At 36.9% G+C, this 22,525-nt stretch overlaps 1 protein-coding gene across 6 annotated transcripts in view; it reads left to right on the forward strand.

The window, feature by feature from the left end:
- The first annotated feature begins 679 nt into the window (after positions 1–679).
- Positions 680–22,525, forward strand: part of KIF6 (kinesin family member 6) — a 166,227-nt gene continuing 144,381 nt past the window's right edge. For all 6 annotated transcript variants that reach the window (XR_011738272.1, XR_011738273.1, XR_011738274.1 and 3 more), the window contains exons 1-4: positions 680–837; positions 1,773–1,882; positions 5,440–5,514; positions 20,513–20,660. Coding sequence is in view for 3 of the 6 variants with exons in the window: in XM_065833155.2 (XP_065689227.2) it covers positions 772–837; positions 1,773–1,882; positions 5,440–5,514; positions 20,513–20,660 (399 nt within the window). In the remaining 3 variants the exon portion in view is untranslated. The remainder of the gene's footprint in view (positions 838–1,772; positions 1,883–5,439; positions 5,515–20,512; positions 20,661–22,525) is intronic.

The raw sequence follows: 22,525 nt of genomic DNA on the forward strand, positions 1-22,525 counted from the left end.
TCATGTGTTCAGTTGGGACATAAAACCTTTCCCCTACTGTGTTTCTTGTTTGGAATACAAGTTCAACATACTTTTACCATATCTGAGTTAAAGGGACTTTTACAATCCTACGTAATAAAATCCCTAGTTTTCCACATACTTTAAATTAGTGAGTTGTAATTACTGTAATTTGATCTTTACCACTGTATCTCACCAAAACTAAGGCCAAAACACCATCATGTTGTTTGTGTGACTCTTTGGTAACCACGTCACAAAAAAAGAGGCTCCCACTATTACTTCTGTGCAAGTTTAGCACTCATAACAAGAAAACACCAAGTATTTCCCACTAGCACTTTTTTTCAGAACCTTTTTTATATTTGAATTTTAAAAAATTGATGTCATCATTGCATGTGATCTCGGTATTTTCCCCCAATTTCCCTTGCTGATGTTTCAGCTGGTTAACAGACACTTCCCTGGAACCAAGTGTCCTCACACGGGTGGTTTCAGGCAGGCCGGGCAGTGCTCGTAAGTTCCCTTTTCTCACAGCCACTACACTTTGGCCTCGGGCAGAACAGCCGGCGGGGAATTACCACTGAGGACCAATCAGGCGGTCACCCACCGGCGCAGGTGGCACCCAGCTGCTCGCTCGCTCGTTCCCTCCCTCAAGCCCCGCCAGAGCCCCAGCGGGCGTGAGGGGATCCCGAGGGCGCCAGGTGCACGCTGGGTAGCGTGCCGTAGTTACCGTTGCTAGGCGAGCGGCGCCGCCGGCCGCCCCACGCTCGGAGAGCGGCCATGGTGAAGGAAACCATCCGGGTGTACGCGCGGGTGAAGCCGCTGGGCAGGCGGCAGCAGGCGGGGGTAGGATGGGGAACCCTCTGCTATGCGTCCGCGGGGTGGAATGGGGCGGCTGAGGCGAGGCACAGGGCGGCCCGGGGGCCTGAAGGCGGGAGGGAGCGGGCGGTGGCCGTGGCCCCTGTGCAAAGGCCGCGCCCGCCGGCCAGGCCGGCTTGTGAGGGCTGAGAGGTTTGTACGTGATCGGGTGCGGAGCGGAAAGCCACAGCCCTGTACTGTTCTCCGAAGCCTTAAGTTGACGAAATCACGAAGTACAGAAGCGTAGACTGTAATTATTGGGGGAGGGGACGAGGAACTTCTTTCCTGCCTGGTCGTTAGAGAAAGACTGCACAGGAAAAAAAACATTTGACGCTGGTCACTGGGTTTATGCAGTTCAACACTGTTCTGAACTTTGGAGGGGAATGTGTAGCTCCCAGTATTTAGCTGTCCTTGCAAGGCATAATAAAGATAATGAAAACATTCCTCAGAAATTGTGCATTTAGGTCTCTTCATTGTCTTTTCATTCTAAAACAGCTCTACTCATTCTGTTAGTCTTTCCTAATGTGTTCTTCCAGGTTTTTTTTAGAGGGAGTTGCAGTGGGGGCTGTGCTTTGCTTTTTATAACAGCTCCCATATTACAGTCATTTAGTAAACTAATTACGTTTCAAATCTTGTTGTAGTGTTTACATGGTAACAAACAGGATGGTGTTAGAATGTGGTTGTTTTGTTGTATAATAGCTGAAGGAGGATCTGCACATGTGTCAAGGGCTTTTGAAGTTAGCAGAACTATTCTGGTTTGCAATGCTGTTTTCTCACACTGATTAGCCAGGGTACACAATGCAATTTGCGTTAAGTTTTTCTTTAGTCAGTTACAGGTGGTAAGCTTCCATAAGTGTTATATCCAAGGGCTCTGTTGTTCTATTGGTAAAATTATTTTGTGAATTCATATCCATGCTTTTTAGATTTATTCAGTTGACAATGACGAGAAATCTCTGTCCAGTCTGGAGATTATTGTGCCACGTGACTTAGCAGATGGGTTTGTCAATAATAAACAAGAGAGCTACAAGTTCAAGTAAGTTAAAGTCTTATCTTTGTATCTTCTGCCTTTAGTGACTGATGTCACTGTGTAGTGATACAAATCTGTAGAACCTGGAAAAACCTATTATTAAATCAAGCTTTGGTATAATTAGGTTTATTTTTATACAACTCCACTAACAAGAGGAATACTTCAGCATGTTATGCTCTGCACCTGAATGAGTTTGATAGCATTTGATAAAGTTGTGGGGTTTTTGTCTGTCCATTGCATGTTATTACACATTTCTAAGTCTTATCTCAAAAAATGCATCTTCATTTAGCAGTTCTTTCATTTTTACAGCTTGTTTTGAATTTGCATATGAAAATTGGATGCAGAATAGTGTGTTCTCTTGTGAACTAGTGAGTTGGCATAGGCTGGCTAAAGCCATCTTGATGTAAAATGCTCTGTTTAAAAATTGTTTCAGACATAACCAAAACACAGTAAAGAAAACCAAAGATTGTTGAAAGAAAAAAAAAATGCTTGTAGAATGTAAATAGTTTTTAGAAACTAAAAATAAGTATTAGAAATATCAAATATTTTAATCTTTTCAACAGAAAACTTGGAGACAACATTGCAAAATTTTGATGAGGAAGAAAACCAGATGTATAATCATCCATAATTACTATGTTGAGATTGTCTTTTTCTAATTGGAATATTCTCTATGTTTTATAATACCAAATCAAGTAAACTTGTTGCTCTTTGGTATTAAAAAAGAGAGCTCTAGATAAACATCTGCAGCTCAGAGTGATGTCATTTTACATCAGCTGAGGAAATCTGTTCTGCTTGGGAAGAGAGGAGCTGCCTTTTCCAACTAGATTAACATGTGAATCTAGTTTAGGTCGCAGATGCCCTAGCCAGCCCTGATGAATGCTGGTTTTTCTTCTGACTTTATCACTGCAGAGTTGGATTTTGAGAAGCACTGTGCCTTATTTATAAACCAATGCAAAAATAACACTATGGAGTAAGCATATTTTTGGCCATAAAACTCATGCTTTAATGCAGTCTGTCTATCCTGGTCATTTTGAGCATTTACAGAAGCACAGAATGTTAGGGATTGGAAGGGACCTCAAAAGATCATCTAGTCCAATCCCCCTGCCGGAGCAGGAACACCTAGATGAGGCTACAGAGGAAAGCATCCAGGCAGGTTTTGAATGTCTCCAGAGTAGGAGATTCCACAACCCCCCTGGGCAGCCTGTTCGAGTGTTCTGTTATCCTTACCGAGAAGAAGTTTCTTCTCAAGTTTAAGTGGAACCTCTTGTGTTCCAGTTTGAACCTACTACCCCTTGTCCTACTGTTGGTTGTCACCGAGAAGAGCCTGGGTCCATCCTCGTGACACTCACCCTTTATATATTTGTAAACATTAATATGGTCACCCCTCAGTCTCCTCCAAGCTAAAGAGACCCAGCTCCCTCAGCCTTTCCTCATTATTTGCATTTGTTCTTACTTTTTAATATGGGAGACAAACACAATTGTTTCAATGACCTGACTAATTAAGGGTTAGCAGGAGGAAATATATGCCTCTATACTTCGTGTATCACATTTGTCTCTGATGCTGTACACACTGCATAATCCTTTCTGCATACCCTGTGAAGTTCTATGTGAGTATACTGTTCCAAATAAGAGGGACAACACAGCAGGGCATAAGCAGTCCAGGAGGTTTTTGGAACATATTAATGACAGTTTCCTAACATACAGTTAAAGAGCTGATGAGGGGAGAAGCTCTGCTACACCTCTTATTGGGAAACATGGAGGAACTGATCAGAGACATGGAGAGAGCAAGACAAAAAGCAGGATCACAACACTGGACTTAGGAGAGCAGACTTGCGCCTGTTCAGGGACCTGCTTGAAAGAATCCCCTGAGACACAGACCTGGAGAGAAGTCCAGGAGAGCTGGCTGATTTTCAAGGATCACGTCCTCCAAGTCCAAGAACAGTCCATCCTGATTAGCAGGAAATCAAGAAAAGGCAGCAGGAGGGCTGCATGAATGAGCAAGCAGCTCCTGACTAAATGCAAATATAAAAAGGAAGTGTACAAGAGGTGGCAGCAGGGTCAGGAGATCCAGGAAGGCTGTTTGAGGAATGGGATCAGGAAAGTCTAGATAAGTACATGGGGGGCTGTTGAAAATGAGCTGAGCTGCTAGGTTCAGAGTGTTGTCATCAGGGGTATGAAGTCCAGCTGGAGGCCAGTCACCAGTGGTGTAATCAATACTGCAATCCAGTACTGTTTAGCATTAATGACCAGGGTGATGGGACGGAGTGAAGCTTCAGCAAGTTCACAGACCCTATGAAACGGGGAGCAATGATTGACCTACCAGATAGTTGTGCTGCTGTTCAGAGGGACCTTAAAGGGCTGGAGAAATGGGCCAATAGGAATCTCATGACACTGAACAATGTGAAATGCCAAGTCCTGCTCCTGGTGAGAAATAACAATGACCAGCTCAGGGTTGACTGAAAGCAGGTTTGCAGAAAAGGACCTGGAGTCCTGATAAGCACAAAGTTGAATATGAATCAGCAATACACCATTTGCAGCAAAGAAGGCCAACAGCCTCTGGGCTGCGTTAGGAAGAACTCTGCCAGCAGGTGAAGGCAGTAGGTCCTTGCCCTCTAGTCACCACCAGTGAGATCATGTCTGGAGTTCTGTGTCCAGTTCTGGGCTCCAGAAAAGGGACACAAAGATGACTAAAGGACTGGAGCATCTGACATATGAGGAGAGGCTGACAGAGCTGTGACTGTTTATCCTGAGAGAAGGCTCAAGGGGATCTTATAAATGTGTGTGAACACCTGATGGTGAGGAGGAGAATAAAGGAGATGGAGTCAGATGCTTCTCAGTGGTGCCCAGTGACAGGAAAAGAGTTAATGGGCAGAAACTGAAATAGAGGATACAGCAAAAAAACCTTTTTTACTGTGGGGTGATCAAATACTGGAAAAGATTGCCTAGAAAGGTTGTGGAGTCTCTGTGAGTGGAGATACTCGAAACCCGACCATACAGACTTCTTCTGTAGCTGACCCTCATTTGAGCAGGGGGATTGGAGCAGATGGTCCCTTCCAACCTGCAATATTCTTTGATTCTGTAAGGCAACTGCAGATATTTTATATGGGAAGTGACAAAACTTAGACTGAATTTAATATCTCCTTGTTACTTACAGTAACTGTGCAGCAGAATGAAGGAAGTACTTACAAAAAAATGTGAGCCTGACTATACTGGTGGATGTTGTATTTGGTTATAGTGTAATCTATTTATCCATGTTTCAGTGTGGTGCCAGTTACAAACACTGATTCTCTTGAGATATTTAGAATACGGTTTATTTTTTTCTAAGCCACATCATTTTATCAGAGGATTTTATTGTACAGATCTTGTCAAAGCAGCACTGTGTACAGACTATTTATGTACAATAGCACAACAGCACGCTGTGGTTAAGACTACAGGGCAAACATTGTACTAAGTTATGTAAGCCTAATGATGTAAACATTGACTATTACAAACACAAACAAAAATGTATGAATCAAGTAGTGTTTTAAGATTCTAAGCAATTATTATTTGCTTAATATTTTCAGATTTCAGAAAATTTTTGATCAAGAGGCAAAACAAGATGTGGTTTTTGACAACATTGCCAAACCAGTAGCAGAATGGTAAGTTGTTGATCTTCTGAGAAACTGGGGTAACACAAGGTCAAAAATAGTTTTCATTGTATTGCTTGGGGGAGAGTGGACAAGTGTTTGCCTCACTGTTGTAGAAATGGATAGATGTTTTAATCTGCTTAATACTAATGTGTCTGAATCTAGGAGATATACAAGAGCCTCCTGAGAATTTTATGTATGGTAAGGTTCCATTATTAACTCACAGAATCGCAGAATGTTAGGGATTGGAAGGGACCTCAAAAGATCATCTAGTTCAATCCACCTGCCAGAGCAGGAGCACCTAGAGGAGGCTACACAGGAATGTGTCCAGGCAGGTTTTGAATGTCTCCAGAGAAGGAGACTCCACAACTTCCCCAGGCAGCCTGTTCCAGTGCTCTATTACCCTCACTGAGAAGAAGTTTCTTCTCAAATTTAAGTGGAACCTCCTGTGTTCCAGTTTGAACCCATTACCCCTTGTCCTACCGTCGGTTGTCACTGAGAAGAGCCTGGCTCCATCCTCATGACACTCACCCTTTATATATTCTTAAACATTAATAAGGTCATCCCTCAGTCTCCTCCAAACTAAAGAGACCCAGCTCCCTCGGTCTTTCCTCTTATAAGGGAGATGCTCCACTCCCTTAATCATCGTTGTTGCCCTGTGCTGGACTCTCTCCAGCAGTTCCCTGTCCTTCTTGAACTGAGGGGCCCAGAACTGGACACAGTATTCCAGATGCGGCCTCACCAGGGCAAGATAGAGGGGAAGGAGAACATCTCTCAACCTACTGACGACCCCCCTTCTAATACATTCCAGGATGCCATTGGTCTTCTTGGCCACAAGGGCACAGTGCTGGCTCATGGTCATCCTGCTGTCCACCAGGATCCCAAGGTCCTTTTCCCCTACACTGCACTCTAACAGGTCATTCCCCAGCTTATACTGGAACCTGGGGTTGGTCCTACTCATATGTAGTGAGTTGGGAAGTATTACTTTTCTCATTCATTGTCTGACCCATCTGTTGGTTTAAGCTGTGATTCTGCAAGTTATTCTTCAGCCTGTTGCACTGCCACATGTTTTGCAGTGCAGGAAAACACACAGCCTCAGTTGGACACTTAGTCATTGTCAAGTTGTTACTTAGAAGTAAAAATATACCTAGCTCTCTATAATTTCATTTTTCTTGTTTTTTGCCTCTATTCTCTTCTTAAAAGTCGCACATAAAGCACGAGAGTAACGGATGGTGAAAATGAAGAGCCAGTGAATTTGAAACTACTAGGATAAGTTAAATATGCTTTAAAATGTTTTTGTTATATTCTTCTTTCACCCCAAAGGGATTTCTTTGCTTATCTGACTTTATGACATATAACTTCAGGTTAATTCATCTACTTAACTTTAAATATTTCTGGGTTTAATAGTGACTGCAGACAAAAATTTCTGTATCTTACTTAACTGTGCTTGGAAAGAGAAGGGTTAAACTCTTGTTACATGCTGTGGGTTGAATTATCCTGAACAAAAACTCAGAGTATCAAAGCTAACTAGCAACAGACAGACCTGATGCTTTTCCTTTGCAGTGTTTTGCTAAGATATGGGAAGGTTTTCCACCTGAATGATTTACCTGTACAGTGCTCTAATAAACTGGAGATGGTATTGTTTTCCTTTTTTGTTAGTATTGGCTGACACACCCAATAGTTAATGACTCCATTTTCCTTTCCATTGTGGGACAATAAGAATTGCCCGTTACTCTGAAAGACCACAGTCTTACATAGCAAAATGTTCTTCATTATTTGTTTCTTTCTATGATGTCAACATTGTCTTGCAGGAAGCAAAACATTGCAAATGCACTAATTTCTGTTGATGGAGTAACTGTACTAGGGGAACAGTTTTTGTCTGTGTATTACCAGGGAAAAGAAAGTAGCAGGAAAGTATCAGTGAAATAGTTCAGCAACATTTTGAGGCTCTTTGCTATGCATACTTATAATCATGAGAAAATTCGGTTAGACTTGAATACTCAGAAAAAAACAAAAAAACAAAACAAAACAAACAAAAAAAAAAACAGAAAAAAAAAGACTTGGGCATTGTTTAAACTAGAAACAGCAGTGCAGTGTTCAGGATTCTGTTCTTGGATGGATGGAAATTAGATGCAACTTTCTTTTTTATTTTTATTTGTTTGCTTCCTTTTAAGTGTGTTTTCTTTGATGCTGGGCCACTACTTTTCTCTCTTCAAGTCCAGTAACATTGTCATCTTCCCTGTGGTTTCAGAGGCACCAGACATTAGTTCAATTGATTTGCTTCTTCAGTTAAAAGTGCTAGCCCCTGCAAACAATTATAAACATGTGATTTGCTTGATTTTTTAAAAAATTACTTTTTCTAATGCTTCAGTCATCTCTTACTTGGTTTCTTTTTATTATTTGTTTGTACTTTCCTCTTTTCCTTTCCATTTAAAATATGTGTTCTTGATTTATTTTGTTTTTGTGCAGAGCAAACTTGATCTTTAAGAAGCAGCACTAACTCTATTACTCTATCAAAAAATAGAGACAATATCGTCCTTCTTTTAGAGTTTGCTAACAATTAGGCATTGCTTTAGCCTAACAACAGAACAAGGTTACTCTTATAATGCTTCAAATATGAGTGTTATGATGGTGAATGCAATTAGAAATTAAGTAGAAAATATTAGTGCTTTAGAATTAGTTTTCAGTTCTAATATGGCCAATGTCTTTTGAGTTACTGAAGAATAGCACTGAAAACATTTTCTCTTCAGATATATCAAAATAAGAAACAGATCTATTGTTTATAAACCTAATGACACCTATTTTTTTTGGAAGAGCTGAAGGCCTCCAGGATAATACTCTTATTGCCCCAAATTTTAGTTTCCTCTCATGTGCTCTTTTTTTTCCCCCAGGAATTAGCATCTGTAATATACAAACTACTTCCCTTTACTCTTTTCTGTGGTTTGCTTATCTGCTTATTCTTACAGAAAATTTAGTCAAAATATTTCACAGAACAGCATCATTATAATGTTGACTGTGTTTCATAATGTCTCTCCAGTTTTAGAAAATATTTCACCAGTAATTGAAAATGTTTTGAAGACATATTTACATCATTAGATTGCCATGTAATACAAAGCCACAGGATGCAGACTAAACATCCTAATAGGACATTTCTAGCTTTATTGAATATGCTTATATATATCCAGTGACCATCCTTTGCTTTTCTGCTATTATATTTTTTTTCTTCCTGTCTAAGTCTATGAATAAGATAATGTGATAAGTATTTGGACCCGGGGTTTTGTTGTCTGTGGTTTGTGCTATTTGTTTTGGTTTTATTTTGGCTTTTTTTTTCTCACAACTCAGAGATTTGTGTTTTACTCTGTATCTACAAGTTTCTTCAAGGAAATTTCAGTAGTTTGTAAAAGGAGAAGAATATTTTTAAAAATCGTGATCTTCTTTTGGTCATCTAAGCTAGAGTAATGCTGAGTGACCTTTTACTGACTTCAATAGGATTGTGGTTGAATAATCACACTGAAATTTGAACCATTAGAATAAAGAATTGTTTGAAACATGAAATCTTACTTAGTTTACAAGATTTTGTAATAAATGAAAAAAAATTTCAAATAGGTTTCAAATAAATTATGACCTCTGTTTTTAAACATCACAGAGTAAAAGAAATTGAGAGATTCTTAAAAACTGTAAATTCTTATTTCTGAACTCTTCATTCCTCTTTATTACTTTGAAAGCTATTTTTTAGAGACAGATAAGAGTTACACCTTTACATATTTTTGCAGCAGAACGAAGAGTTTTTTGTTTTCTTGGTACTCCTTTTTATATACAATACCTTATTGTAAGAATGGGGAATTAATGGGGCTATTCCTTTGATAGTACTTAATCTGCAGAGTTTGTCATGCTTCGAAATGTGACAAAATTTGTATTTTCCTTGTGAGGTAGATCTTAAATTGTGGAAAAAGAAAAATAAAATCCACATATCTAAAATGCTATAATAATTTGGTTTTACATAGGGACATATATATATATCTCTCTTTTTGCTTTCTCTGAGTCTTTCAGAACCTCCTTAATCTCAGTTATTGTATAAAGTTATTATGCAAAATTTGGCTGCATGCAAATGTTTGGCTTTGGGGGAAAAGATAATTATCATGTGTCTGGAATTTCCATTTATTTTTTAATTCACTTTATTTTTACTTTTGTATAATTTGAATACAAGGTGGGTTTTTGAGTATTTAACAGTGTAATTTTACATACACAACATGTTTGATGTTTAAGATGGCTTTAATAACATTAGTTGTAACAGCACAAACTGTCTTAGGGAAAATCAAAATACAATAGCAGGAAGCATATGTGACAGGAGAACAAAAAAGTAGAAGTCAGTCATGATTATTTATTCGTTATGTAATAGCCATGTTGAGGATTTTGATTGCGGGGTGAGAATAAAACCCTGGCAGATGTATTGTTAACCTCCTCTCCTTCCCCACTTCCCCCTTTTGCCCCTCCCTCTCCCCCCTTCCCACTAAGGACAGGCGATCGGGAGGGAAAGAAGGAGAGAGAGAAGAGAGTTGGAAAAATTAAAAATGTTTTACTAATGCTACTAATAAGAATAGAGAAAATAATACAAAATATACAAAACCAGTCTTGAAAGTCTCAGCAACTGCAGAGCCAGCACCCGAAGTCCTGGGTTGGACTCTGCAGCCAACCAGAGCTGTATTCAGTCTGTCACTAGGCCTCAGATCACAGGGACATCTAGCAAGGTCCTCTCCTAATGTCAGCCATAAGCAAAAGGGAAAATAGGAAGGGATGAGAACCTTGTGATCTCCCACTTTTATATGAAGTATTCACGTGAATGGAATGTTACACTCCATTGGTCAGTTTCTTGGTCACCTGTTTCTCATCACCGCTCTCATGAGATGTCCATCCATGCTTATCAATAACTTCGCATTCCATTGCTATGTTTACCAAAATATGTATCTGGTTCTCCAAGAAAATGCAGCTAATATGAAGGCTTTAGCTGACAGGCAAATTCACTAAAAGAGAAACTTGGTTTTTAAGAAAACCAGGACAAGCCAGAACTTACCATTAAACTAGTTATTTGTTGTTTAGCATCTCAACAAAACTTAAGAATTATTTTCCACTCAAAAGAAATTAGATCTCAAAAGAAGTGTATAAAAATCATCCTTTTGAGGGGTCAACTAAAGCAGCTCTTCTTAATGAGGAGACCTGCAACAGGTGCAGGTTCCTTACCTGTATCTCTCTGTTTCAGTGAGGAAGTAATCTGAATTAAGTTCCTTAGAAGATGCACTAAACTTCCATTCTTATTTGGACTGACCTTACCTGAGCATTCAAAAAATCTTGCTTGTATCTATGTATCCTCCTATATGAGTGTCACATGTAGGAAGGTGTTTCTCCACCCTTTTTATCCACATTCCCTTCCCTCTGCCCCTGCTTTCTTTCTAGTCTTCTTTAGTGCAGCTGCAGCATGTTGCCTCTGTATTTGTGGAGATTGTTGGCTGCTGCATGCCCTAATTATTTCCAACACAGTAAGCTCAATGAAGACTTGTACAGTTTTGGTACTGCAATGTCAATATAAATGTCAAGTCACTTAAGCTGTGATATAAAAGGATTGAATGGTTGTTTGTAAGACCCTTGTGATGCCAGTCGCTTACTTTCTCTTTCCAGGCCTGGCACAGTGACTCCACATCCAGGTTAAAATCTCTTGGTATCATCAACGTAATACAATATCTGATGCTGTGGTCACAGCTGGCCGTTCTATAAAGACCTGTTAAATCTTCATGCTAATATCATTAAAATGCCTAGCAAATGCCTAGTAAAACAACTATGCTCTGGTAATGGAGTGTTTTGTTTTGTTTTGTTTTTCTGGAATTCTGTTAAGGTGTGAGCATCAGGCTTGTTTACTAATTAAATGATAGGATTGTATGAATAATTATCCATTCTGACCCGTCTATATTGGTGACATAGTGTGGGAAGCAGTGGCTTGGGTCACCTGCAGGCAACCTCACATCACAGCTGTGTTATTGCTAATGTGGGTGATTTAGGTACAAAAGACCTGTGGAATCTGTATATAGTAAAGGATTTTTTGAAGGTCATCTTGAAACAAATGTAGTTTAAAATTTACCTTAAATTGATAAATTGGAGCAGTAATTCTAGCAGTTCTTCCTGAAAGTGTGTACTATTATGAGGCAATAAAAACTGAGAAGTTTAATCAATGTTTCATCTCAAATCACTGTTAGTTGCTCATATTTATTTTTACTTAAATTGCACAGTTTAAGATTGTTGAAGAAAGCTTCTTATTATAACTTACAATTTGATAGCTTTGACTCAGACCATCTCTGTGTCACTTATCTTCTGCAGTCCTTATGGTGGAATTCTAAATATATTCAGAGATTGTAGTTAAAATAAGAAATTGTATTACACCTTATTTTTTTTTAGGAAATCCCCTTTGAAATTTCTAAGGAAACTTACTTACACTAAGCTCTCAAAAACACAGTTACATGCACATTTGGAAATTGGTGTTGTTTTTGAAAGATGAGGCATTACCAAATTAGATTTGTTCCTTAAATCTGGCAAAGGCATAAAGAAAAAATGTCATATTGAGATAGTTTATTTTAATTAAAAGAAACTTTAACCTGAGCTCTAAGTGATGGAAGATACCTGAATACCAAGTCTCTATATAGAAAAATCCTCCCTGAAAACTTGTTTTTCACATCCTGTGAATGAAATTCTTTTTTCTTTTTATCTTAAATGGCGTGTTTGAGGACTGGTTTTTCTGGGACTGCGTTGTTGGTTGTGTTGTTTTTTAATAAAATAACTGTGAGTCTATTTTTTTTTTCTGAGGTAGAAAGAAGGAAAGTGAGGGACATTGGCGAAATATTCCAAGGTTAGATCAGGTTGCTCAGGCCCTTGTCCAGCAAAGCTTTGAAGATATCCAAAGGTGGGGATCCCAGAATCCACCTGGGCACCTGTTCCAGAGCTGAGCTCTTCTCACTGTGAAGAATATTATCCTTATACCCATCTCTTGCAACTTGTGACCACTGTCTCTTGTCCTACCACTGTAAGCCTCTGAGAAGGGTTTGACTCCACCTCTGTAACAATCCATTGCATAATGGCAGGTGGTAATTAGGTACACACATAGCTTTTTCTTCTCCAGGTTGACAGAAAACAGCTCCCTTGGCTTCCCTGTGTATGTGATGTGCTCCCACCTGAAGTAACTTGGTTTTGTCAGACTTACTCCAATTTCTTTGTAATATCCTTCTTCTACTTCGGGGTCCAAACTGGACATGGAGCTCAAGGGGGAGAGTTTATTTTTTCGCAAATTTTGGAGGTAACTATTCTGTTTGGTTTAGCAAAACCAGTGTAGCAGCAGAGGAAGCAGAGCTGTTCTTTATACTTGGGCACAAGCCTCTCTGAGTTCTCGTTAACAGTGAGCACAGAAACAAATGAAAAGTTCTGTGTCCTTAAACTTTAAATAGAACAAATGATCTTTACTGGAAATTAAAACAAAATGTAGTCAGAAAAACCAACCACAATAAACCAACCTCGGTCTGCTTTCAATCTCTGTCTGCTGTCACTGGGCTTTGTACCACTATTTATATTGTCTCAGATATTCAAGGACAAAGTACTGAATGATATTTTAAACTGTAGTGACTACCCATAAATTGTCTGGCTCTCACTTGAGGAACATTAAGCAGTTGTAAACATAATGTATCTATCAATTTCAGTGGAATTGCTTGCATGAGTTAGACTTCTGTATCACACCCTTTATTTAGGAATTAGACATCTTTTAGGCTTGAGGCAAGTCAGTTGGGTGACTGAAAATGCCAGCACATGACTCTACAACAGCTATTTATTTGACTAGGGATCTGGATCTAAAATGAATTTTTAAAGTAAAAGTCAGTTTCTCACAGTGCATGTTTTAAAATCACCACTAATTATGACTAAGTTAGAAAGTGCAGGTTAACCCATAACTGAGTAAGAAACTTTGAGGGGCAAAAAGCACATGGCCTTTAACAACATTAATGTATGAGTATACTAGAAAGAATTGTCCTGTGCCTGATATTTGATACAAAGTGCTACTCACAGCTTTTGCTTAGCAAGATTTTAAGGGAAGAGGCAGGGTTTTTCTAATGTAACCAAAAAAAGCAATAGTCCACTGAAGCCTTGAGCCTAGTCTTAATTTCCTCAGATTATATGCTGCTTTTTTGTTATGTCCTTTCTCCCAAGTAATAGGAGTATTAAAATTAAGAGTATTTCAAGTTAATTGGAAAAAAATAATTTATAGCAAGTATGTTTGGAGTTCATGAAGTGTTAGAAGTACTTTTGATACATACAGATATGTTTAAATACTGTAGTGTGTTTAAGAATTTACACTAGCAAAAAATTTACATAAAATTGTCCAACGCTTTGGATCCCACCTAAAATTCAGTGGGATTATTGCAAAGGCGGCCATTGACTTAAATAAGCTTCGGATCATGGTCTTAGTGATGCTTTGCAGGTGAAGAACTCTTTCTCAGTGTGTTTTCTAAACCTCTGCTCATTATTTCAGTATTCTGATTAGAAAAATACTGTAAGTGTTGTAATATCTATCTCAAAGATTATAATTGTGGGAGAATTCTTTGTAGTCTGTGTCATAGCTTGGAGGTAAAACTTGAAACTTTTTGGTTTGTTGCATCACATCATGCTGAATTGTGTCGCTGTCATAATACATGGTTAGTTTTATATAGCACTATGATCAAATTAATCACCTTATTCAGTTGTGTACCATCTCTCAGGTGTGGTTTCAATTCTGCAGCACAGAGGACATACACAATACTTTCTTTATGTTTAGCTTTGTGTCAAGCACAAGTTGTTGTGTTTCTAAAAACTGGTGGTATTTTTTCAGTGCTTAACCAGGAGAGAAGCATTTGGTTCTTTGAATAAAATGTAAGAACTGATCTAACCTTTTTCTGTGTTAAAATCGTATTGAAGTGGGCATATAATTAGATTAGAAATTATACTGCAGAATAATAGGATAAAGGTTTAGGACTGTAATAAAACAATACTTATTCATAGATTAGGAGTTGTTTGCAAGCAATTAATGTTAGTATTTCATTAAAAGTGATATTAGCTGTTGTTACTGTTTTCATGTTGGTTTATGATTTTTTTCCCTCTGTCTTATTCTGACTTCCACCAAGAGAAATTTTTGTTGTGTAACTTTTGTAAACAGAGCTGCTTATTAGATAAATACTTGTTGATAAATTCAGAATGCTTAGCAGGTAATCATATTTCCTCACCAATATTTTGCTTTAAATTTACTTTTCTTACAATGATTAAAACCAACAAGACTAAAATGTATTGTCCACACCTTTACATACAGCATGCATATGTGAATATATTGTCACATAGGCATATATTTCCATTTCAAATTACTGTATCTAGCAAATGTTACAATTTTTTCATGAATACAGCTTTGTGATATGAGTCTTCATGTAGTTTGACCATATGGATTTTCACTGAAACACAAAAATAGATATACAATTTAAAAATATATATTTACCAAGGGTGACACAATTATTAATTATGCTACAAAATCTGGGAAATCCTAATATACTGACATCATGATTTCAATCTAAAATATTAAGATTCATTTTGGTTTAGTTCTTCTGATCCATTTGAATTTGCAGAGTGTGACCTTTTTGGGCCTTTCTTGGCAGTCATGAGATCTCCTATGTGTTGATAACAAGGTACGTAGACAGCTCAGAATATTAAATGAGATAAAAATAGTTTGATTGTTTGCAGAACTACTATATATCTGTGTTTTCCCAGAAGTGTCATCTTTTTGTTTCTGGAAATCTTGTCTTCACAGAATTTGAGGTCTTGGGTAATTTTTCTGAGACTTCTTTACATGTAGCAATGCAGGCCAATGACACTTGTCCATATTCAATAGATTTTGTCATTTACAGGTATGAAGTCCAACATGTTGGACTTACTGCTCATGTACATGACAACTTAGGTTTTCCCTTTACACATTTAAGTTGACCCATATTTTCCAGATAGGAACATGGCATAGCTGCTTGTAAAGCAGTAGAAACAAAGCTGAAACGACAGATTAGTTATTAGAAACTGACTTTTTTGGTATCTCCTTTTCTGTATGTTTAAAGCTAACCCTAAATATTTCTGTAAGTAAAACTGATATGCGTTTTACCTTGTAAAGATTGCTTTATGTGGCATGTGATGAAGAGCACTTTCTCTTCTTTCTATAAAAGCTAAGTCTATCACAAAGTGTTCTAAATGTATGCCCGCATGTTTTAGCATGTAAGGAAAATTAACTCTTAGAATTTCCTAACACAGTGAAGCATATATGAATTTGGACCAGTTTTAGTAATAGTATTGTTAGAATTTATTTTTCTCTGTAGTAGGCTTCATAGTTCTGAGATTCGTATTATAAAAAAAATAAGACCCTCCAGGAACTCTGACAATCATAACAGGCATAACTGCTAAAATATATCAGAGACAGATTTCTCCAGCAACATTTTAGCTAATCTCTTTGGAAGCAGTCCATGAACTTCTGAATAGAGTGCTATACAACCTTGCATAAATTCATGAAAGATCTTTTCAGCAAAGCCTCTCCTTGGATTATGTGTCTTTGATGTGTGTTGTTTGAAGTAGTAAAGAGACAATTTATTCAACAAAGTGTCTCCTTAATCATGCCAAAACTCAGCTTACTCGGAGAAAAAAAGATTGCAATATTCTGGATATTCTGATAACATGACTGAAAATATCCTTTTAGCGTGTGATTTTTATGTATGCATATTATAAAGTCCGCACAAGACTACCATCAATAACCAACCTGTGTACTTTCAAATGCTACATTTAACAAAGGTTTGGGATTTTTGTTGAGAGAATCTGTAGAGCAAAGGTGCAGAATTCACCTGGGTAAACTGACATCTTGCAAAGTAGATTCTGTAGAATAGGCAATAAAGAGACGCTTCCCAATAGAAAATCAGTTCCATTACTATTAAAGACAGCTTTAATTTGCAAGTGAGAAACTTGAAGCATCCTTTTGGTGGATGCTGTTTAGAAAATACACTTTCTTCTTGTCATCTCATAGTTGGTGCCAACCTTTTTAGGCACCTGTTGTGATTACATTTTGCAGTAAAAGCGAAAATATGTATATTTTCTGCTCACTATACTAACTCTTAGCATGCGAGAGACCCTTCACTTTGTCAAGGGTAATTCTGCAGTGTAATTTGTTGTTTTTTAAAATAATGTTTTATGGGTGCCTAAAGGGCTGTGAAGTTTTCCATATTTTTATTTTCCAAGTAGGTTTTTGCATCTTAGGTTGAAAACTGTATTGTAAGTATCTTAAACTTGCAGAGTATTTAGTAAATAGACATTGGTTTAATTGATTTATTGATTGATTAGGTATTGGTCCACCTGCATATGTTACCATTTCAGTGTGAAACTCCTTATGACAATGAATAAAAGCTAGATTGATAAGTTTTGGTATTTGAGGAAAAGCTAGATTGATCAAGTTTGGTGTTTATTTTTGACTTGTAGTTCTTAGAAGTGGAAAAAGAACATAGTATATCTTTAGCAAGTATTTGCTATGAAAATAGTTTTTCCACAAGCCTCATTGCTAAAATATCCTGTATTCCCATTGAATCCAAGAGAAGTTCCTTCAAAGAAGTGTGAATTAGTATCAGGCATGGATTTTATATGACTTAATCCATGTAGACTTTATCACATGCAGGCCTTCAAAACTGACATTGGCTGATATTCAGAATATTAAACCCTGATCGGTGGTCACACATCTTCAGTTCTTAAATTTGTTCTTTCATAAACATAGATGTGTACACATAAGCTTCGGTTCTGTTTAGTTCATAAGTGTAATTCTTTGTGAACAAGCTGATACAGTAGAGACTTTTCCTTTTCAGTTTGTCTTTCCATCTACTCTTCAGAAGATTAGATCATAGTCTTCAGTTTGCTTCTAAGCCAAAAGAGCTTGTTCAGTCCTACTTGAACTCCTAGTCCCTTGTCTTTTATGAGGGTGGTTTTCTTACTATACTTAGAAAGGAGATTTATTCTCCATACTGTCTTCACGGGCTTGGGCTTCACTCTTAGAAGGCTTTGCCAGCATTTTCACTTATGTCATTGGTAGTTCTTTTCCTTGTAGGCTTCCTTAACACCTCAAGCAAACTTTTCTTCAATTGTCTTCGTTCTTAGTTTTAATATACTCTGAATGAAAGGAATGAGTGTTGTAAATATGGACAGGATGCAATTATATATATAATTATACACACATACATAAAAAAGAAGATTGAGTTCCACTTCAAAATCCAAGATGAAAGTCACCTTTAAAATCATAACCAACACTTTCATAGGGCATCTCTGTAATGCTACATTATTACCTATAACTACATTGGACTCTGACATTGACATATTCACGTTTTCTGAACAATCAATCTTTTCTTGAAAAGTGTTCAGAGCTGTGCTGCTACAATAAGAAATATATGAATCAAATAACACAAAGAAAACTCACTGACTTTTGTAGTTATTTTGAGAGTGTATGGTGTGTGACATTTTATCCTATGTTTACATATGTGGTGATCCTAATCAGTAGCTTTTTGTGAAGTACAGGGAGCTCAAGTTAGTAGTTTGCAGCCACACATTTAGCACTTCTTTTAGAGACATTGCAAAACACACCTTTGTGCAGGGGCCATGTCACAGTAGTTGAAAATATGTACCTTTAACAATTTTAAAGAATAGAAAGGGTAAGAAAACTTAACAACCCAAAATACTAGATCTAGAAAAGCCAAAGAGCCAGAAGGCGGATATGTAAAAACAAAAGAACAACCGAATTGGGTCAGACCAAAGTTCCATCTATCCCAGTATGTTATCTCTCACAGAGACTAAGTTAATGTTCAAGGGAAAAACAACAAAACCAACCAAGCAAAAACAGTGTAAGCATGTAGAGCTACATCCTCCAAGTATTCTGTTACCCTCTAGCCATTTGTATCTTAGGGACTTTCTGATTTCTCTGTGTTTAGTAGTCCTGAGAGAATTATTTTTTCATTAGTTAGTCCAGTCTCTGCTGAAGCCTGTGTGAACTTTTAGCATTCAAATCATCCCATTGCAAGGAGTTTCACAGCTTAACTACATTTTGCATGAAGAATCATTTCCCTTTGCTTGTTTTGAACCTGCCATCTCTGAGCTTCTTTTGATACCCTTTGCCTTCTGACAACTCATTACTGTCTTCAGCATTCAAATACTCTCACAGTGGACACCCAAAATTCCTAAGATAGCTGAATGAGGTGTTTTATAATAATACTTGTTTTGATTTTTGACATCTGGAATCTCAAATCTTTACATACTCTGTCTTTGGGCACTTTGGTCTCTGGGAACAGATGTTCACTGTAGTTCCTTTCAACATGTTTCTGGTTTTGCCTCTGACATCCTACTGTAATGGATTAAAATAAGCAATTTGGCAACCACTCTGGCCTTTAAATAAACTTTAATAACTTGGAGACCATTGCATCACTTGTGGCGCCAGACCAGCAGCTATCTATACATAGTTCTTTTCCTCTTATGCAAGGATTGTTTGCCCCCTTTTTATTATTTTTTTTTTTTTAAATCTTAGCTTATATATCACTTTTTCAATAAACAAAATGCACAAGAATAACATTAGCTTTTCGTTAGCTAAAGTAGTAGGACTTTAAGTGTAGTAAATAAAATCCAAAGTAGATTTTGGTTCTGATAAATTTTATCAACAAAATAATTCTTTCTTGATTATTTGTTTTCGAAGACTGCTTGCATATATTTTGTCAGGAGTTGCTGGGATTGTTGTAGAACAATTTTGCAACTGATGAATCCAGGAAATGTTTTATAATTGACAGGGAATAGAAAAAGCTTGACAGTCTAATCTGATTTCTTTATTATATATCCTATCAACTATAGACTCTCATGAGTCCTTGTTTGATTTATCATTGATTTTAGTAATTGCTGGTAGTTTTATTAAGTTTTTGTTTGCTTTTACAGACAAGTGAAAATTAAGAATAATTATGTCCATCATTTTTACCTAATTATTTATAGCTGGTTGGTGTGAATGATAAAGTCTTGGAGCACTTAAAATACTTTTCAAGTTCAGGACGGTTCACAATAATTCACAATAGATCAATTAGAAATTAGACTTTTAGTATTTTTTCTTTTGAGACAGAGCTGTACAAGGGAAATGTATGATAGTCAACCGTGAGTATCAAAAGAAATTTTAAACATTGGATACCGTAAATTTTACTTTTAATATCAAGGAAAAAATGAAATGTTTTAGTTATTTTTCAGGTGTCAGCCCATCAGAGGGGTCTCACTTGAGAAAAATATGACTCTGTCTTCATAAATAGTGCAAGACAGTTTGCCATATACTAATATGAAAAAATTGCTATATTTGCATGTAAAAATAGTTCCTTTGAATTGTACTGCTTATCAGTAGTGGAATCTAGATCACCATAATTTAGGAGACTACTTTGTGTTTGTTGCATTAAAAGCCCTCTCCCTTCGAAAGAAACCAGGACCAAAAATCTTGAAATGTGTTGAGTCGCAACTTGAAAATTCCCTTCAGTGTGTCAGCTGCAGGCAAGGCCCACGTTTCCTCCATAGTCCTTAAGTTTATCTTCTGTTTGATAGGAATCAGGTGGAAGTTAACAATGAGAGTGTGGTGAATTGGAGAAAGATATTTGAACTAGATTTTTGTTAGGCACTTCTGTAAGTAGGAGGTGTGAAAAATGGGGTAAGTCAAGGCATCAAGAAGTCCTTCAGGTCTAGAGAGTTTAAATGCCAGTGAATCTAGAATACCTGTCTTGAATTCCATTGAATCTAGAATACCTATCATGAAGCGTGATCTTGTAATACTGAAGATAGCTACTATGTAATTAAAAATTACTGGGTTTGATTCTGTACAAAATTGATTATGGAAAATATGTTATGCCTCGTAAATTAATTATGTCCCCTTTTTTTTATTCTATAGTGTTTTGGCGGGATATAATGGTACTATCTTTGCATATGGTCAGACAGGCAGTGGCAAAACTTTTACCATCACAGGAGGAGCAGAACGTTACAGTGATCGAGGCATCATTCCCAGGACTCTGTCTTATATTTTTGATCAACTGCAGAAGGTATGGGACATTATTTTCTGTTTATTTTTAGTGTCTGGTTTACAAATACTTAACTATATCGCAAAAGGCTGTTCCTGTAAGTGTTAGAGGAAGCCCTAAAATTAATACTGAAGCAATGCTAAAGAAAATGTCTAACCTGATGGTATACGTTATGCAAAAATACATTGCTGTTAGTTTTGGTTACCTGTTTTGTTGCACTGAACTGAAAATAATGGACATCACTGGAGGGGGTTTTTGTGGTTTTAAAAACCACACTATCTTTAGTTGGTACAACAAATATTCTGATCACATAATTGGTTCTCCTTGTCTTAACACTTACATTAGCTCCACTCTGGTTTTGTATTATATACTTTGCATCATGTACATCTTGTACAAAAGTTGCTCTGATTCCTATGTAAGCCAACAATATTGTATAAAAGATGGACCACTATTTTCACTTTTCATAAGTTACCTAATTTCTTTGTTCTTGACTGATGCTTAAAAAAAACCCACCATCCCCCCCCAAAAAAGTGAAATAGTAAAGTGAGTATTAAACATTTTAAATTATTCGACTAATTCACCTAATGCCTTTATTTTATCTGATGTTACTTATTAGCTAGAATGTTATAGAATTATATGCTAGATACATCTTATTATGATGTAAAGCAATTTTTAAAGTCAGTAATACAAATCCTTTAAGTATTTGAAAGAAAATAGACATCCATATTCATTTTCATTTTCCTTCTCTACTGTTTTCTGTTTCAGTCCCATTATGCATTTATATGGAATGTTTTAAGTGTATATGGTATTAATAATTGAAGCCTGATTCACTTAATATGGTTGGATAGAAACTGTTAGGCACATTTCTTAATATGATTACATACAACATATTTAGAGATAAAGATGTCAATAGTAAAATGTCACGAATGTTCTTTATTATTATTCTTATTGCTGTTATTCATTATTTTTAATTAATTATTTCCAAATTGAAGAAAAAAATGAAAAAAAAGCTTTTGGACTGTTTTTAAAACAGTATCAGTACCTAAACACTAATTAACAATGTCTAGAAAAACACTTTCAATGGAGTAAACTTTATTTCGAAAACCAGTTTTCCAAGTGCTTCGTGTCTGAAACTTGTTGTGGAGAAATAGTCAGTGCACTCATATAAATATTGATTTGGTTTCACCAAAAACTTGAACAGTAGTAAATATCTGAAATAGTTATATGATTTCTCTTTCTCTTCCCTTTCCTCTCATCTTATAGTATTTCTGAGTTTTACAATTCTGTCCCAGTTATTTCTTAATTCTTTTCTTTTTTGAAACACTGCAAAGATTTTCCTGCACTTGACAGTTCAATGCAACTGCTGTTTAAATACTGAATATGACATAGCTTATGGGGCAAAACACATCACTCCAGAGCAGTGACTGACCTAAACCGAAGAGCTATAAACTTACTTTTTATGTGAATCCAGTAAAGTAAAAACGAACAGTATATTTCAAAAACTCAAGCCCTGCAGAAGTAGGGAGGGAAACAATACCAAGTCTCAAAATAGTTTTGTGATTACGAAAGTAGAAATACCTTGCAGAAACAATGTGTAACTGTTGAACTTACAAATTAAGCAAGCTGATTTAAAAATCATTGTGCCTCACTGAATTTGAAGTCTTTTACTCTTTGAATCAAAAAAATGCCTCCTGCGCGGGGCGGGGGGGGGGGAGGGGACGGGAAAAGCGCTATCAAACCTGGCAGAAAGAGAATCATGGAATTTGAGAGAAGGAGAAAACTGACTGCAATTTAATTGTATAGTTCTTCTGGATCAGCTGTGTACACTGTAATGTCTCAATGTCTAAGAGCAATGATAGAACAGAATAAATACAACTTGTAAAAAA

The sequence above is a fragment of the Patagioenas fasciata genome, chromosome 3, assembly GCF_037038585.1.
Source record: "Patagioenas fasciata isolate bPatFas1 chromosome 3, bPatFas1.hap1, whole genome shotgun sequence".
Classification (NCBI taxonomy): Eukaryota; Metazoa; Chordata; class Aves; order Columbiformes; family Columbidae; genus Patagioenas; species Patagioenas fasciata.